Source organism: Lathyrus oleraceus, chromosome 6 (genome assembly GCF_024323335.1).
Source record: "Lathyrus oleraceus cultivar Zhongwan6 chromosome 6, CAAS_Psat_ZW6_1.0, whole genome shotgun sequence".
Taxonomy (NCBI): Eukaryota; Viridiplantae; Streptophyta; class Magnoliopsida; order Fabales; family Fabaceae; genus Lathyrus; species Lathyrus oleraceus.
In genome coordinates, this window is record NC_066584.1 from 81,510,424 (window position 1) to 81,530,062 (window position 19,639).

Sequence of the window (19,639 nt, forward strand, 5' to 3'; positions counted from 1 at the left end):
GGGGGGTTTGAATTGTTTTCACAGACAATAAAAACTTTTGGAGTTTCTACACACGCAAATCAAAGATAAACAACACAGAAGTTATCCTGGTTCGCTTGAAATTCAAAGCTACTCCAGTACACCCTACCAATGTGATTTCGCCTTCAAAAAGGACTTAATCCAATCATCTTGAAAGATTACAACAACATCTAAGAGTACAATGATCTCTTATCCCTCTCAAGTCTACAGACTTCACAAGTCACTTGAGGAACTTTACAATAACTAATATAAAAATACAAGAAAGTGTTTAGTGCTTCTAGGTAAGCAAAGTGAAAACAATAAGAACAATTGAATCTCACACTAAGAGCAACAACTCGTGTGAAAAAGTAGAACAAGAATTGGTGAATGATTATATTTTTTATGAACAGAATTCTTGTAAACTAGCTTCGTATACTGGTATGATGATAGTTGGACCTTTTTAGAGTGCTTGGAGATGATACCATTGAATGTAGCATTGATGCTGATATCTTGTCAATAATGGGACTTAATGACATTAAAAATGGTGTCCTTTCCATAGCAGTTTTAGGAGAGTATTCAATTTTCTCCATATAGAGATTTATACCCTTTTTGGAATACTTCGTTGTTAAGTCTTGATCTGACTTGTTTCGCGTGTATCAGAGTGCACGGAATTCAGATACTTCACTTAGACCTTGTATTCTTCATATAGTTGTCTGATGAGTTTTCTTTAGGAGTTCTTGATTGATCTTTAACTTGACGTTCCTCAGATGTAGTGATCATTAAAGACTTCAGGTGTGGGATCCTTCAGATGCAGAAAATCAGAGTCTTCAGATGTTAGAGTGAATACTTCTAGCTTTGAGTCAGTTATTCTAGACTTGTGTGATGTTAGAGGTTATTTCATCATATTCATTTATCATTAGAGCCCTGTACACTTATAGAATTTCATTAGGATACCAAAATGTTTCATCCTTTGTTATCGTTAAAACATATAGATAAATTGCAGAACCAAAATCTTGTTCTAACAATCTCCGCCTTTTTGATGATGACAAAACTTCAGACTGTTAATGAAACAATTATACTTCATAACGATTAAGGGAAGGTAATTTCAGAGTCAGATATACTGTGACTCCTCCTGAGATAAGCAGTCTCCCCCTGAATCTGATACATTATAAAGTTTAGAGTTTCTTACCAGAGCCTTTTACGTTACTTAGCTTATTTCTCAGATGTTTTACTCAGATACTTCCTGCAAGAACTTATATGGCATAATATATTTAGATGTAAGTATTGCATTAAGAGGCTTAGATATTAATTTCATCAGAAGGTTGTTCAATTATTTCTCCCCCTTTTTGTCAGACTCAAAAAGACATAACCAAAATAGAGCAAAAAAATAACTTCATTGGATAAAGGAACCAGATACAAAGAAGGAGAAACATAGAAGCTAAAATACTTAGAAGAACAAAATCAAAAAAACAGAAAACCTAAGGTGCCTAAGAGTTTGGAGGGGGCGGCATCCTCTGAAGCAGCTGAGTTAGGAGTTTCTGAATACTTGAGTTGAAAGAGTGTTGTTGATCCAGTCTGGCTCTTACAATCCGTTGTTCTTTCTAGAATTCCTCCAGAGGCTTCAGCACAAGAGGAGCAGGATCAGAGTTAGAAGATTCCCCTTGAGTCAGAGCAACTTCGCCTTAGCAGCTTCTTCTGCAGTAATGTGTGCTGCTTCCTCAGCGTCAGCCTTGGCTTTGGCTTTGGCTTCAACAATAGTAGTAGCCTCAGCGACAACTTTTGCTCCAGCTTTCTTTCTCGCTTGCTCTTCAGCTTCTTGGCATGCTTTCTCTTCAGCTTCTTTGGCCAGACAAGCCTATAGCTTCTCCTCAGCCTCTCTGATATAGTCATCTATGACTTGCTCAGAGAGTCCTTTTAACTTGAAGACCATAGTTGTCATCCATATGAGAAATCCATTCCAATTATTCCTCACTTCAGAGGGATTATCATTTAGGCTGGATTGTTCAGACAACATTCTGAGCTTCGTAGTTGACGATTCAGAAAATAAAGCAACTAACTCTTCCAGGGTAGGAAAGGTTGGTTCATGTACATATGATGGATGAATGGTTTCTGATGATGTGAGGGTGGTTTCAATGGGAGGGTCAGAGGTTTGTGTAGTAGGGGGTTCAGATGTAGGTTCAGTGGGAGGTTCAAATGGTGATACTGTTTGAGGTTCAGATTGTGGTTCTGTTGGATGTTCAGATGGGGAAGGAATTGAGGTTTTTGATGCAGATGGGGGTTGGTTAGATAGTGCGATGGCTTAGAGTTGGGCCAATGTTGGAGATGGAAGATCAATGATTTCAAGATGGTCAGAGTCATAGGATAGGTCATAGTAAGGTGGTGATGAGGGAGTTGAAAAGGGGGTGAGATGGGTTCATTCAGAAGTAATGCCTTAGAGATGAGAAGTATGGTGGTAGTAAGATTAAATAGTTGAAAGGGGGGTGAGGAGAGGTTAGAGTTGTGAGATTCAAAGGGAGTTGGAATGAATGTTGTGTGTTCAGAGTTTGTGTAGGTAGAGGATGGTTGAGGTAGAGAGGAAGTTAGTTGCTTTAAATTAGAATATAAGGGAGTTTCAGAGGGAACTGACTTACTTGAAGCAGAGGAGTTTAGAGGCACAAGCGGTCTGGTTTTTGACGTTTCTCCTAGCTTTAGAGTCTTCTTCTCTGACTTCCTTTGAGAGGGATCTCTCATCCTCTTCATGAAGTTTGGTGGATGTTCTGGTAGCCAATCCATCGAGAACTCTGAGATGTCCACTCCTTGAGCTGCTAGATCCTGGAGGTAGTAGGCAATGACCTCAGGAGGATCTATCTTGGAGAATAAATAGAGACCATTTGGAATCTTTCTCTGATCCTTCAGAGCTTCCCAAGATGTATCTAGAGTTTGTCTGGATAAGACTCTTTCAATGACCCCCATGCTCTTCAGATTCCTAGAATTCAAAGGTTTGCCCATGTCTACAGTCACATCTTCCATCAGATTGTGGGATATCAGATGGTCCACTAACCCGCTTTCAATCAAAACATCAGAGATGAGCCTTCCTAGAGGAATGTAGTTTATGGGCCTCATGTGATTCCTTATGTCCCTAATTGAATCCCTTAGGTACTTGAAGAGTAACGCTTGGAGATTCAATTCCAGTCCCTTGTGAAGGCAATATAAAATGCACTTCTGATCGGTGCTGATGTAGTTAGAAGAGTTTGAAGCTGGACGGTGGTGGATGGTACCCAGAATGATCTTCAGCCAGACTCTCAGATTCTGGTGAAATTCCTGGTTCTTGGAGGATCTTCCTTCAAAGCTTTGTTTGAAGATAATGGGAACAATCTCCTGAGGCATGTATCTTGCCCTAGGGTTTATGTTGTCAATCCTTCTGCCCCCAGTTTTCTCCATGTTCAGAAGCTTGGCAATAGATTTTTCGGTGATAACCATCTTCACACCCAAAACATATGAAACGATGCAGTGATCATCGCAGTCTGTGAATCTCCAGAACTTTTTGACGAGGAAGGTATAGATGGGACCATAGAGCCTCTGAAAATAAGTTTCCCAACCTTGTTTTTCAGTTCCTCAATGAGATCAATTCCATTCAGCTTCATGTTATCAAAATCCACCAGTGATTCACATAGTACCTCCAGCTTTTCAAAGGGTGTGGCTAGGTTTATGTGATGTGGACGATCAAGGGTGTGGGGTTCCTTGTAAACCATTGTTAAAGTTGTAGAAGTTGAAGTAGAGGTTTGTTGTGGAGCTTCAACAAATTGCTCATTTGCTTCCATTTGTTGGGAGAAGTTGTATACTCTCATATATCTTAAGGTCCTCTAGTTAATTCTTCATCCAGAGCATCTGAGTGGTGCATAATGAAGCTGAAATATATTCTGCTTCTGCAGTTGAGAGTGCAATGGTTGATTGTCTTTTGCTAGCCCATAGGATGAGGTTTCCTCCCAAAAACTGACAGTTTCCATATGTGCTTTTGTGTTCTAGTCTATCTGCAACATAATCTACATCACAATACCCAGAAAGCCTATACTCTGATGTTTTCTTATACATCAGGCCAAGGTTAGGTGTTCCTTTCAGATGCCTTAGGATTCTCTTAATAGCTGTTAGGTGAGATTCCCTTGGATCTGACTGGAATCTGGCACAGAGACAAACGCTGAATAATATATTTGGACGTGTAGAAGTTAGATAGAGAAGAGAACCTATCATACCACGATAGAGTTTCTGACAAACCTTTTGACTTACCTCTTCTTTTTCCAGAGTGCAAGTGGGGTGCATAAGAGTCTTTGCTGGTTTGCTTTTTGATATTTCAACCTTCTTCAGAATATATTTTATGATTTTGCTTTGATAAACATAAGTAACATTTGATGTTTGATTGATTTGTATTCCCAGATAGAACTTTAGTTCTTGCATCAGACTCATTTCGAATTCAGCCTGCATTAGCTTAGAAAATTCTTGACAAACAGAGGGATTAGCAGAACCAAAAATTATGTCATCAACATATATTTGACAGATCATAAGGTCGTTTCTGATGTTTTTACAAAAGAGTGTAGAATCAACTTTGCCTCTGATAAAATCATTTTCCAGAAGAAAATAACTTAGTCTTTCATACCAAGCTCAGGGAGCTTGTTTTAGACCATAGAGGGATTTTTTCAGTTTAAAAATGTGTTCAGGACATTTTGAGTTTTCAAAACCAAGGGGCTGATGAACATACACCTCTTCAGAAATATATCCATTCAGAAATGTACTTTTGACATCCATCTGATATAGTTTCTAACATGGCGACTGGAGCAAAGGTTTCATTTTAGTCAATATCTTCTTGTCGACTATAACCTTGTGCCACCAATCATGCTTTGTTTCTGACCACTTCACCCTTTTCATTCAGTTTGTTTCTGTACACCCATTTGGTTCTAATCACATGGGTTCCCTTGGGTTTTGGTACAAGATCCCAGACATCGTTCTTTGCAAATTGATCAAGTTCTTATTTCGTTGCTAGAATCCATTATTTGTCTTGAAGTTCTTCTTCACATGATGTTGGCTCTATCAGAGATACTAGTCCCAAAAGTGTTTCTTCAGAACCCTTAAATGTTGATCTTGTTCTGACAAGTTCGTCTTTGTTTCCCATATCAATTCTTCAGATACATTTTGTCTAGTTCTTGATCTTTTCTAATTTAATGTGACTTTAGGTTCTTCTGAAGTTCCCTTTTCTGCTTCTTCAGATTCTTTAGCCTTTTCCCCAGAGCCTGCCAGTATTATCTCAAATTCTGCAAAATTCTCAACTAGCTTTGACTTTTCAAAGTCAAGCTTATCATCGAATCTGACATGTATTGATTCTTCCACAATTAATGTTTATGTATTGTATACTTTATAGCCTTTAGAGTGTTATGAGTATCCCAATATAGTACATTTTTTTGCTTCAGAATCAAACTTGTTCAGATTGTCTTTAGTATTTAGGATAAAGCAAGAACATCCAAAAGGATGAAAATAGGAAATGTTGGGTTTTCTACCCTTACACAGTTCATAGGGAGTCTTCTCCAGAATAAGTCTAATAGAGATTCTATTCTAAATATAACACGTTGTATTCACTGCTTCAGCCCAGAAGTTCTTAGCTACATTTGTTTCATTGAGCATGGTTCTGGCCATTTCTTGAAGGGTCATATTCTTCCTTTCTACAAATCCATTTTGTTGTGGAGTTCTAGGACAGGAGAAATCATGGGATATTCCATTAGAATAAAAAAATTCTTCAAAAAAATTGTTTTCAAATTCCCCACCATGATCACTTCTGACTCTAATGATTTTAGAGTTAAATTCATTTTTCACTTTTGAGCAGAAATTAGTAAACACGGAGTGTGACTCATTCTTGTGTTTAAGGAATTTTACCCAAGTCCAACGACTATAATCATCAACAATGACAAGTTCATACTTCTTACCATTGACTGAGGCTGTCTTAACAGGTCCAAACAAGTCAATGTGAAGAAGTTCCAGAGGTTTATAGGTAGAAACAACATTTTTATTTTTGAAAGTTGTTTTAGAAATTTTCCCTTCTGACATGCCTCACAAAGAGCATCTGAAGAAAACTTCAGCTTAGGTAGGCCTCTAACTAACTCAAGTTTATTTAGCTAAGAAATCCTTTTCATGCTAATGTGGCCCACGCGTATATGCCATACCTATTGCTCTTCATTTACAGATATTAAACATTTTATGTTTTGATCTTTTAGATCTGAAAGTTTAATTTTGTAAATGTTGTTCTTCCTCTTACCAATGAAAAGAATTGTGCCATTTTTCTGATTAATAGCCTTGCACGTTTTTTGATTAAAGATTATATCATAACCGTTATCACTTAATTGACTTATGGATAACAAGTTATGCATTAATCCTTCTACTTAAAAACATCAAAAATAGAGGAAAGAGATCCATTACTAACCATTCTAGATCCTCTAATTCTTCCTTTTTGATTTCCTCCAAAGCCTGCGTCTTTAAGTTCCAGGCTTTGGAACATATGCTTTCTTCTCGTCATGTGTCGCGAGCATCCAGAGTCCAGGTACCATGACTGGTGTTTTAACTCTGCTGCACAAGATATCTGCAACATATACTATTTTATCTTTTGGTACCCAGAATCTTTTGGGTCCTTTATGATTAGTTCTCCCAGAGTTTCTTGAAACTTTGGGTTTTCTTGCATTATTAAAACTTTTTGTATGTGCATGTGTGTAATGATATGAAAAATGAGACTTTAGCTTATCCTCTACAGATGGTATTTGCTCATCTTCATCAGAGTCATATCCAATTCCTTTTTTCTTATTGTAACTAAAACCATAAATCGTAGAATCCATTTTGCTTCTTTCAAGCCCATTTTCTTGAAATTTCTGAAACACCTTTTCATATTTGTATATTATGGTGTCAGAAGTTGGTAGAGCTTTGGAAAGAGTTTCTTCAAGTTTTAAACATTTTTTGGTTGAAAATTCATTTTCTTTTTCTAAAACAAAAATGTTTCCTTTAAGTTCATAAACTTTTATTTCAAGCTTATCACATTCTTCAACAGTTTCTTCATGGACCCTTTTTAGGATCTTGAATTTCTGTCAAAGCTTCAGATAGGATCTTAGAGATTCTTATAAGCAAGCTTCTAGATCAGATTGAGAGAGATAAAAAATTACCTATTCAGAGTCAGATTCTTTTTCGGATGTACCTCCAGATGTGGTGTCCATGAATGCGACATTTTCCTGTTCTAGTTCGGAGTCTGATTCTGAGGCGTCCGATTCAGAGTCATCCCAGGTAGCCATGAGTCCTTTCTTTGAAGGAGTTTTTCTTGAATCCTTCTTTTATGGAACTATCTTTCTTGAGCTTTGGACATTCGTTTCTGTAGTTTCCTGGTTCTTTACATTCATAGCAAGTTACCTCTTTGCTTGGTCGGCTTCTGGAGGTAGATTCTGAATAATCTCCCTTCTGTCGTGGCCTTCTGAACTTGTTATTCCTTTTTCTCCAGAGTTTTTTTAACTCTTCTGGATAAAAAAGAGATATCTCTTCTTCATCATCAAAGTCATCCTTTTCAGAATCATCATCGTCTTCTTCTTTAGCTTGAAAGGCTTTGGTCCTTTATGGCTTGCGTCTTTCTGGTATGGACTTTAGAGCCACTGAATTTATTTTCTTTTAAGGTTCGTCTTCCTCTAACTCTATCCATGAGAGAGTTGATGAGTTCTTCCAGGCTTATGTTGTTCAGATCCTTTGATAGCTTCAGGGCAGTGACCATAGGTTTCCACTTCTTTGGCAGACTTCTAATAATCTTTTTGACATGATCTGCAATTGTGTAGCCTTTGTCCAGAACCTTGAGTCTTGCAATTAAAGTTTGGAATCTAGAAAACATTACCTCTACAGCTTCATCCTCCTCCATTGTGAAGGCTTCATATTTTTGGATTAGGGCCAGAGTCGTAGTCTCTTTGACTTGATTGTTACCTTCATGAGTCATCTTTAGGGAATCAAGTATTTCTTTAGCAGTTTCCCTGTTGGTGATCTTTTCATATTCATTGTAGGATATGGCGTTCAACATAATCGTTTTGGCTTGATGATGATTTTTAAAGTCACGCTTCTGATCATCACTCATTTTGTTTCTATAAATGACGACTCCAGGAGCAGATGCAGGTGGTTCATAACCATTTGTAACAGTGTACCATAAGTCAGCGCCATAGCCTAGGAAGAAGCTTTCAATTATCTCCTTCCAATTATCAAATTTCTCTCCATCGAAGACTAGAGGTTTGGCGTTATAGCTATCTCTTTCATTTGTGGTAGTCATTATGTTTTTCTTACGTTGGATCTCTCTACACTATTAAGTGTTTGATTTGAGAATCAATAACAGACCTGGAGCTCTAATACCAATTAAAGGTAGAGAAAAACAAGAAAGTGGGGGGGGGGGGGTGAATTGTTTTCACAGACAATAAAAACTTTTGGAGTTTCTACACATGCAAATCAAAGATAAACAACACAAAAGTTATCCTAGTTTGCTTGAAATTCAAAGCTACTCCAGTCCACCCTACAGAGGTGATTTCGCCTTCAAAAAGGACTTAATTCAATAATCTTGAAAGATTACAACAACGTCTAAGATTACAATGGTCTCTTAGCCCTCTCAAATCTACAGACTTCACAAGTCACTTGAGGAACTTTACAACAACTATTATAAAAATACAAGAAAGTGTTTAGTGCTTCTAGGTAAGAAAAGTACAGTAAGAACAATTGAATCTCACACTAAGAGCAACAACTAGTGTGAAAAAGTAGAATAAGAATTGGTGAATGATTGTATTTTTTATGAAAATAATTCTTGTAGATTAGCTTTGTATACTGGTATGATGATGGTTGGACCTTTTTATAGTGCTTGGAGATGATATCGTTGAATGTAGCATTGATGTTGATATCTTATCAATAATGGGACTTAATGACATTAAAAATGTTGTCCTTTCATAGCAGTTTTAGGAGAGTACTCAATTTTCTCCATATAGAGATTTATACCCTTTTTGGAATACTTCGTTGTTAAGTCTTAATCTGACTGGCTTGGCGTGAATCAGAGTGCACGGAATTCAGATACTTCATTTAGATCACGTATTCTTCAGATAGTTTCCTAATGAGTTTTGTTTAGAAGTTCTTGATTGATCTTTAACTTGACGTTCCTCAAATGTAGTGATCATTAAATACTTTAGGTGTGGGATCCTTCAGATGCAGAATATCTGAGTCTTCAAATGTCAGAGCCAATACTTTTAGCTTTGAGTCAACTGTTCTGGACTTGTGTGACTTTAGAGGTTATTTCATCAGATTCATTTATCGTTAGAGCCCTGCACACTTAGAGAATTTTATTAGGGTACCAAAATGTTTCATCCTTTGTTATCGTCACAACTTAGAGATAAATTGCTGAACCAAAATCTTGTTCTAACAATAACGACTTTTTAAATTTAAACACAAAATCTGGATTTTGAGAACATTCAAAGCCAGGGGGTTGGTGCACATACACTTCTTCAGAAATGTATCCATTTAATATTGCAATCTTAACATACATCTGATAAACGATGATATTATGATTGACTGCAAAAAAAATTAAAAGAAGAATAGACTCTAACCTGGAAACTGGAGCAAAAGTTTATGTATAGTTTATAGCTTCTTGTTGACTATAACCTTGTGCTACCAATCGAGCCTTGTTTCTGATGACTTCTCCCTTCTCATTGAGCTTTCTTATGAAAACCCATTTTGTTCCAATGACATGGAAATCCTTTGGTTTCTGAACAAGATACCAGACATCATTCCTGGTGAATTAATCCAATTCTTCTTGCATATCCATAATCCATTCATTATTCATAAGAGCTTCATTAATATATGTGGCTCTACCAGAGATACCCAACCCAGAAGAGTTTCTTCAAAAGGTTTGAATGAGGATCGAGTTCTGACCGATGCATCTTTAACTCCCAGAATCAATTCTTCAGAATGAGAGGCTTTTAATATACTCTTCTTCTGATGAGTTGACCCAATAGTGGCTTCTGGTTGAGTCGCTTCTGAGTCTTTTGCTTCAGCGTCTTTTGATTTTCCTTCTGAGTCTTTATCTTCAGATTCTGAGAAGTTAATCTTCATATCTGCAAATTTCTCAACTAGCTTTGACTTTTCAGGGTAAAGTTTATCATCCAATCTAACATGAATTGATTCTTCAACGATTCGTGTTTCAGTGTTAAAGATTATGTAGCCTTTAGAGCGTTCAGAATATCCTATCAATAAACACTTATGTGCTTTAGAATCAAACTTGCTAAGATTCTCTTTAGTGTTCAACATAAAACACTCATAGCCAAAAGGGTGAAGGTAAGAAATGTTGGGCTTTCTATTCTTCCATAATTCATAGAGAGTTTTACCCAGAATATGTCTAATAGAAATCCTGTTCTAAATATAACAAGCTACATTAACTACTTCTGCCCAGAAATGCTTAGCCATGTCAGTTTCTTGGATCATGGTGTGGGCCATTTCTTGCGACATCCTATTCTTCCTTTCTATAATCCTATTTTGCCGTGGAGTTCTAGGACAAGATAAATCATGGGAAATTCCATTTGCATCAAAAAGATTTTCAAAATTTTTATTTTCGAATTCACCACCATGATCACTTCTGACTCTGACTATTTTGCAATCCATTTTTGTTTGTGCTAGTGAAAAGAAAGTATAGAACATAGAATATGACTCATCCTTGTGTTTCAAGAACATTGCCCATGTCCAACGACCATAGTCATCAACGATGGCCAATCCATACTTCTTACCATTGATAAAGGCAGATTTCACTGGCCCAAACAAATCAATGTGCATAAGTTCTAACGCTCTAGAGGTAGAAACAACAATTTTTTCTTTAAAATAAGTTTTAGAAAACTTGCCTTTCTGACATGCTTCACAAAGAGCATTTGAAGCGTAATTCAGGTTGGGTAAGCCTTTGACTAATCCAAGCTTATTTAGCTGAGAAATCCTTCTCATGCTAACATGGCCCAAACGTCTATGCCATACCCATTGTTCCTCATTAACAGACATTAAGAATTTAACATTTTGATCCTCAATATCAGCAAGTCTGATTTTGTAAATGTTGTTCTTTCTCTTTCCGTTAAAAAGGATTGTACCATCTTTCAGACTGACAGTCGTACAAGACTTTTAATTAAAGATGATATCATAACCATTCTCACTAAGTTGACTAATAGACAATATGTTATGCATCAGACCATTGACTAAAAGAATATTAGTAATAAAAGGAAGTTTATCGTTACTAATGGTTCTAGAGCCAATGATCTTTCCTTTATGGTTTCCTTCGAAACCAACGAAGCCTCTATGCTTAAGTTCCAAATCTTAGAAAATAGACCTTCTGCTTGTCATATGTCATGAGCATCCACTGTCCAGGTACCATTATTGGTGTTTCAGCTGAGCTGCTAAGGATTTCTGCAACATAAATTATTTTATCCTTAGATACCCGTTTTCTGGGTCCTCTCTTGTTAGTTTTCCCAGAGTTTCTTACAACGTTGGGTCTTTACGCAGAAGGATAATCATGGGGAATTTATGCATGATACTTAGGTTTTAGACTTGAGTTCTTACCCTTTGTATACTTTTATGTATGTGCAGACACATCGAGCTCAGTGCCAACAGGCACAAAATGCTCATAGAGAGGTTTTAGTTTAACCTTCTGACTTTCGTCAGGTTTTATTGTTTGTATACAACCTAAACCTTTCTTACCCTTTCTGCTAACTCCATAGATCAAAGAAGCCATTTTGCTTCTATCTATGCTTTTAGCCAGAAAGTACTGGAATGCTTTGTCATATCTAATGACGCAATCAGTATCAAAAGCTTATGAGACTATTTCGTCCTCTAGTTTTGAAATTTTACTTTTCAAAGCATAGTTGTTACTTTCTAAAGAAAATACTTTTTCATTTAGAGAAGAAATATCTTTCTCAAGCTCACTGCGAGTTCCAGAAGAAGCTACTTGGACTTGTTTAAGGTCCTTGTACCTATTATGAAGACTCTTGTACTTTTCCAATATTTCAGAGAGACATGATTCTAAATCAGAGCGAGATAGTTCAGAAATACATCTTCATAATCGGAGTCCGATTCTAATTCTAACAACTCTTTGTATTTTGGTTCTTCAGAACCTTCTGGATCAGTTGTTGTCATCAATGAAACATTGGCTTGTTCTTCGTCAAAATCTTCTTCTTCAGATTTTGAGTCATCCCATGTAGCCATCAGCCCCTTCTTGCCTTTAGAAAAAAATTTCTTAGGTCTTTTGTCCTTTTTCAACGTAGAACATTCATTCTTGTAGTGGCCTGGCTCGTTGCACCCAAAGCAGGTAACTTCTTTAGCAGAACCTTGCTTCTTCTGTCCAGACGAAGAATCAGAATGACTAGCAATCCGCTGAACTTCCGTTGCCCATTCTGTCTGGGTTTCTAGAGTCTATTGACCCTATTAGAAATCAAAGATAACTCATCATCATCTTCTGAGCCTTCATCAGAACCATTTGATTCTTCCTCATCTTGATAAACTCTTGTCTTCGCAGGCTTGGACTTTAAAGAAACAGATTTACCTCGCTTCTGAAATTCATCTTCCTCAAGTTCAATCTCGCGGCTTTTTAAAAAACTAACAAGTTCTTCAAGACTGGTGCTATTAATATCCTTTGCTAGCTTCAAAGCAATTACCATAAGTCTCCATTTTTTATGGAGACTTCTAATAATCTTCTTGACACGATCAACTGTAGAGAATCCTTTATCCAGAACTTTTAGTCCTGTAACAAGCATCTGAAACCTTGAGAACATAATATCAATTGTTTCATCATCCTCCATTCTGAATGCCTCGTACTTCTGGATTAAGGCCAAGGCCTTTGTCTCCTTTACTTGAGCATTCCCCTCAAGAGTCATCCTCATAGAGTCAAAAATAGATTTGGCAAAATCTTTGTTTGTTATCTTCTCATACTCAGTATAAGAAATAAAATTTAGCAGAATAATTTTGGCCTTAGGATGATTTTTGAAATACTTATTCTGTTGATCAGTCATAGCACTTCTTGCTATAGTATTTCCTTCAGCATTAACTAAGTGAACGTAGCCATCGACTACAAGATCCCAAAGATCAATATCATAACCAAGAAAGGAACTTTATATTCTATCTTTCCAATAATCAAATTTCTCACCATCAAAAATTGATGGTTTTGCACTGTAGTGATCTCTTTCATTGTTATTAACAATGTTAACAACATTAGCAGCGACCATTGTTTCTCAGACAAACTGGACCGGTACTGAACACGGTGAAGTGTTGATAAATCTTTTATCATAATCAGAACCAGAGCTCTGATGTCAATTGAAGGTGTGAAAAACACAAGAAAGTGTATGTGTGTGTGTATGGGGGAGGGGGGGGTGAATTGGGTTTTAAAAACAAAAGCTTTTTACCAACTCAAAAACACCACTTAAATGTTAATAACAAATAGATAAAAACACATGTATTTTTATCCTGGTTTGCTTGAAACTCACAGCTACTCCAGTCCACCCGCCAATGTGATTTTGCCTTATACACAAGGACTTAATCCACTATAATCAACTTATTACAATAATCACAAAGAATAACCTTCTTTGGCTTCTCAAGGATCCAATTATCACCTAGTCTCCTTAAGGAATCACAAAGAGTACCCTTCATTGTCTTCTCAAGGATCTGATTATACCCTAGTCTCCATAAGGAATCAAACAAACAATTTGAATAATAGTTTGTATGTTATAAGTTGCTTCTACACAAACAAATTTTACACAACTAAATTACAAACACTTAAATAAAAATTGTATATAAACTTGATAACTTTTGACAAAATAATAAACTTGTCAAATTGTTGTAGCGCTTCAACATTCTCTTTTTTTTCTTCAACTCTCCAAGTCCTACTTATATAGCATAAGAAGAAAACTGTTGGAGGGAAAAATGGGGAAACAAATTGAGCGGTTTTCCACTGTTGGATGATGAAAGGAGTGATACTGCGTACTGTCCTTTGCCCACAAATTAAGTGATAAGTGTGATGTATAATACTGTCCTTACCCACGATATTAGGTAGTGGAAAGAATATTTGATTTATACTATGTACTATTTGATCATGTACCCGTTTGATCTTATCTTCATGTTCATTGGCTTCTGATGAAAATTGATGAAGCATGAAATGAACAAACATAAAACTGGATTCAGAAACTTCAAAATCTTTGGTCAGAACCTTGACAGTGTCAGCAATCTGGCTTGAGATCTTTAGTATCTTTAGAGTTTTTAGAGTCTACAGTCAGAACCTTGATAACCTCAACGTTTGGCTTGAGATCTTCAAAATCTTCAACTAAGTAACAAAATTTCAGAAGCTTGCCATTCTTCAGAAGCTTAACTTATCAGAGACACGTCCATAAGCAAAAGTGGAGAGAACGTTGCATCAATTATCTAGCGTCTCTTTAGAAACTTTTCAAGAGTGAATCAGCATAAAATCAGAAAGAACATTGCAGCAACAACTTGATGTCTTTCGGAATTTCTTATGATTAGCGCATAAGCGGAATTTGGAACACAATGTTCACAAACTGATGATGTTGCACGTCATATACTCAGAATCAGAACTGGCTATTAAAGCTACATAATAATAAACCATTAGGGTACCAAAATTATTCTCAAACAAATACAACATTGTTATCATCAAAACTCAAGATATAGACGCATAACCAAATATTTTTCTAACATACTATTTATTATATTTACAAAGTAACCGTCGACGACAGTTATGACCACTAAGGGACTACTGCATTCACTTCACATTCAATCTTAAAGCTCCCACTTGCGTGTTTATATGTCATCCACGTCACTATGTGTTTGAAACCCATGTTAAATTGTAAGTGCTTGCAACTTTCTCACGAACCCTCGATGGAAACTGCTCCAACGTGCTATCGATGCTGACTAAGGACTTTGGACTTATAAATTTACTAAGTATTTCACCTTACGTGGTTCAGTCGACTGGTCTTCTTGCTAAAATAAAGGCCTTTCTCGACTATCCTTTTTGAGATTCTAGTCATGTTTCCCAGCGATCTAGGCCTTGGGGATTTATCCTTGAGATTCCTCCAAACCATATTTCTCTATGCCGATGGCTCGTTCGATCCCTCGTTATTAATCTGCCGATGCTTCATCATTAATTCTCTTTAAAACACTCCAATAATGCTTCCTCACAACAAATGTCTTTTCGTTAACATTCTTTATTGACCTTTTACTAGCTGAAAAATCCAAGTGTAACTGAAGGTTCTTTGAGTCGGGGAGATTCAGAGTCCACCATTCTGATATTTGTTTATGTATTAGAAGGTTATAAAGAGGTCCTGGTGAAGATTTATACAAGAATCTAAAACATAGTGGAAAATCTTCTAAGGAGTAGAGAGACTAGATGTATCATTGGTTGGTAACGGAAACTAGTATAAATCTCTTGTATTATTTACTTTATACATTTAAAATTTTGCACTTTACATTCATTTTAAAGTAACATTCTAATCATTGCTTCCAATAAAACAACAAGTTAAGAATTGTTGTGCAAAAGCGAGAAAAATTCAGCAAACCTAACTCACCCATCCCCTCTTTTAGATTGCATCTAACAGTTATAAACTCTTGGTACATTGATTTTACCTCCTCTGAAAATGATGTCATTTTTCACTAGCCAAATGTTCCAAATGGTGGCTAGCCATAACAACTCTTTCACCTTTTTAGTGCATCTTTCTCTAATTAGACAGATAATGGTGGCTAGCCATAACAACTCTTTCACCTTTTTAGTGCATCTTTCTCTAATTAGACAGTAAAACTTATCAAAATGATCAAACCTTATTCACTAAACATTTACCCGTAGCCAATCCAGTTGCACACTTGTCTCCAAATAAAAAAAAATTGACATCCGGAAAAGTAATGCTACTCAATTTCCTCGACAACGTTGCATAATGCACAATCTCTATTATTATTCTCTACAACCACCATTCTAGCGCACATGCGACTTCTACTGGCCAACCTGTTTAATATCATTTTACATCAGTACGACAAAGTTTTTTCTTATAGTGAATATTAAAATTTATTGTCCATTTATTTTTGAAATAATTTAAAAGTTTTAATAAATTAAATTATAAGTTCTTGTTTGAATCAAAATATTGTTAAATTTATAATACATTATTTTATTTTCAAAGTATAAATACTCTAATTAAGATGTGCTTTTAAAAATAAAAATCAATCATAAGTAAAATGCTCATTGTTTAAAAAAGTATGTTACAAATTTAAATTCACATTTTTACAATTAGGGATGTCCTTGTGGCAAAGAATGTATGGAGGATGCTTCTTCACTTTCTGTCCTGCCGCCCAATATTTTTTTCATCCCCGTCTCCGATCTCTGTTACGGGGGAATATTTTTCCTCGTCCCCATTCCCACAGATTTCCATAGAGAATCGGAGATCTAAAGAGATCGAATTATAAAAAAGTTTATATATTTTTTGATCAAAATTATGACACTAGTATTTAGTTATTTTTTTCCTTTTTTAAAAAAACAAATATTTTGCATCTTTCTTTTAAAAAATAAAAATTAAAAACACTTCTTGCATCAATAACAAACAAATGCAAAAACACTTGCAGTTACAAAAATATAATCACTAATTTACTAATTGAATAAAAATCAAGTTGCTAATTGAAGTATATTGAAATTGAAGAGTAATTATCATAAGAACAATAAATAAAGGAGAATAGTTTGTTTGATGATGATGAGAACAAGGGAGATGAGAAATGGAAGAGACAAAGAGAATTGAGAAAATAAGAAGAGGATAGGGTGTGTACACTAAATGTATTGAGTGCACTTTTCTAGGATTAGGTACTTGGATAGTGAAACAATCCATTATATAATGAAACGGAACAAAAATGATCAACTTATACTCTTCATTTCCTAATATATTAATAAATTTTATATAAAGTAAACATGTAAAATTATATAATTATATATTATATAATATATTATGTATAAAATTTAAATAATATGGTCGGGGTCGGGGAATCCACGGAACGGAGGGTACTTCTCCGATCCTCACCTCAAAGTGTCATAGGAGAAACTTTTCCCTTCATCTCCGTCCCCGCGGAGGAAAAAATCCCTGACTTAAGAACTCTAAACAGATAATTTCCACGAGATCCTGTTAACAAATGCAAATTGACATCCCTATCTACAATTAATATATTGCCTAATTATCAATTGAGCTAACTAAATTAAACATTGTACTGGATGTATATGCCAGTGACATATACAAATACTATATGAATCCTTTGAATTCACATTAACTTCTTTAATTTGTTTATTTTTCAAAGAAGAGTCTTGGACATAAAATTGACAAATCCACCTAACCCTATCGTCCAACACATTTCTTATAAACCTCCCATCCCACATCTCATAATTGAGGAGTAAATGGTTCAATGCGAGTAAGCTTTTAAAATGGGTTAGTCCATATGGGTCGGCCTGTCAGGTCCAAAAAGTTATAGGACTTGAGCTTTAAAATTAAAGTTCATACTTTTTTAGAATTTTTTTATTCCGACCAAAAAAACCCCGCTATCCATTAGAGTTAGCTCGTATGGGTCGTGGGTATGTGTTAGCTGGAAGTTTCGACGTCGGGCTGGAGCCAATAAGCGAAGAAGAGAGAATACCTTTGAAGATATTTTGAACTTCGACATAAAGAACATGGTATGAGAAAGTCAGTCAAAGTTTACCTTGTGTGAGAGGGAATTGTTGTGAAACTTAGAAATACTTCTAAGTTTAGAATGGTAATTCGACTGAGGCAACTTTAAGGTTGTGTTAGACGCATATGTTTGAATTTGAATGAAAGAGGGATAACGGTATTTCATTCTTATCTAGTTTTAAAGAAAAACGCGTGGAACGTTATCATGAATTAAAGACATGCCGAGTGTGATGTGTCATTTCTTGGAAAAAAGCCGTTGATAGCGGTTGTTTCGACTTAGTATATATATGGGTCTTAGTGTTAGGATTTCAGTGTGTCCAATTGATAATCAAATACTCAGAATTACTCAATGTATCTAGCATGTTGAAACACTAGTAATGGAGAATGGTGAATCCATCAATTAACCAAAATCCTTCAAATAGCAATGGAGAACCAACCTTATCATCTGCGCCAATGGGAAGTGCGGTCGCAGCATCCGCTGCGGAACTTGTACCATCCACGGCGAATTCGATGCCTGTGAAATCGATGGCCTAAAGTGCGCCTATTCTATCTTATATGGGGCCGCAAGGTCCACCAGTAAATCCCTTAGGAATACATGGTCCACCAAGGACCCCCTCCAAGGGGAAATCAATTCTTTAGGCCCTATGTGAGTGGTTTTTCAATGCCTTTAAATGGTCGCGAATAACCATTTGGCATGCCAACTTCGATGATGGAAAATTTACACAATTCGACGCCAACATATGCATACCCACTGGTGAATGCATCTTCGCCATTACAAGGGTCTGGGTCCGGTGTTAACAATTTGGGTTGAAGCTAACCCTTAGGGATGGGTCATCATACCTAGATGTCCAATTTGACCAATAATTTTGTAGCGGTGTTGAGGCAGCAAATGGACGAAAATAACCATGAAATAGTCTAGATGTTAGCCCAAACGACGGATACAATATTTAACCCGTTGATCTAAAATATTAACCAACCAAACCAACAAATGGCAATGCAAATGACGCGCATAGTAGATTTCTTTGGTGTCCCACAACCTCCTCGACACCCCCCAAAGGGAATGGATAAGAGAAAATCAAGGATTAGCCATCGAGGATGACCTTACCATTAACCAAGTCCTACGAAATGCACCACAAGCAAATGTGGTGAATCAGGGAATAGGAATAGAACCACCCAGGGTCGAATCCCTAAGACTCAAACCCCCTAGGGCTGAGCGACAAATCCCAAGGGAAAGAGATCCAGGGGTAGTAATGGTAAATACACACCAAAATGCTGACGAAGTCATACATCAAATTCGACATGATGATATGGCAGCAGATAATAATCTAGAAGACATGGTCGAAAGAATCATGACGTGAAATGGGTTAGATGTTGGCCTCCATAGGCCAAATTACACACCATATTTATTTGAGTATGTTCTACAATCAGAATTACCCGCTAGATGGAAAGTACCTAAGTTAACTAAATTCTCTGGGGACACTATTGAGTCCATTGTAGAATACATGGCCAGATACCTAATAGAGGTAGGGGAAATTGAAAATAATGAGAGTCTTAGGATAAAATATTTCTGAAGTTCCCTTACAAGGAATGCCTTCACATGGTTCACCATATTACCAGTGAATTCCATTGATACTTGGACTCGTTTGGAGAGATTATTCCATGAGAAGTTCTACATGGGACAATTGAAGGTAAGTCTAAAAGAATTGGCCAACATCAAACAAAAGTTTACTAAGTTAATAGATGATTACCTAAATAGGTTTTGTTTGCTTAAGGAAAGATGTTTTACGCAAGTGTCTGAGCATGAGTTGGTCGAAATGGCCGCTGGCGGCCTTGATTACTCTTTTAGGAAAAAATTGGATACCCAATAACTAAGAGACATGACCCAGTTAGCTGATAGAGTTTAACAGGTAGAA

At 36.3% G+C, this 19,639-nt stretch overlaps 1 protein-coding gene across 1 annotated transcript in view; it reads right to left on the bottom strand.

The window, feature by feature from the left end:
- LOC127094126 (uncharacterized) overlaps positions 1 to 13,256 on the bottom strand; it is a 29,137-nt gene extending 15,881 nt beyond the window's left edge. The window contains exons 1-8 of the mRNA XM_051032990.1: positions 13,178 to 13,256; positions 12,885 to 13,099; positions 12,456 to 12,788; positions 12,150 to 12,372; positions 11,962 to 12,057; positions 9,886 to 10,247; positions 9,667 to 9,769; positions 9,504 to 9,576 (exon numbers count right to left, since the gene is read on the bottom strand). Of these exons, the coding sequence (XP_050888947.1) occupies positions 9,504 to 9,576; positions 9,667 to 9,769; positions 9,886 to 10,247; positions 11,962 to 12,057; positions 12,150 to 12,372; positions 12,456 to 12,788; positions 12,885 to 13,099; positions 13,178 to 13,256 (1,484 nt within the window). The remainder of the gene's footprint in view (positions 1 to 9,503; positions 9,577 to 9,666; positions 9,770 to 9,885; positions 10,248 to 11,961; positions 12,058 to 12,149; positions 12,373 to 12,455; positions 12,789 to 12,884; positions 13,100 to 13,177) is intronic.
- Positions 13,257 to 19,639: the final 6,383 nt, after the last annotated feature.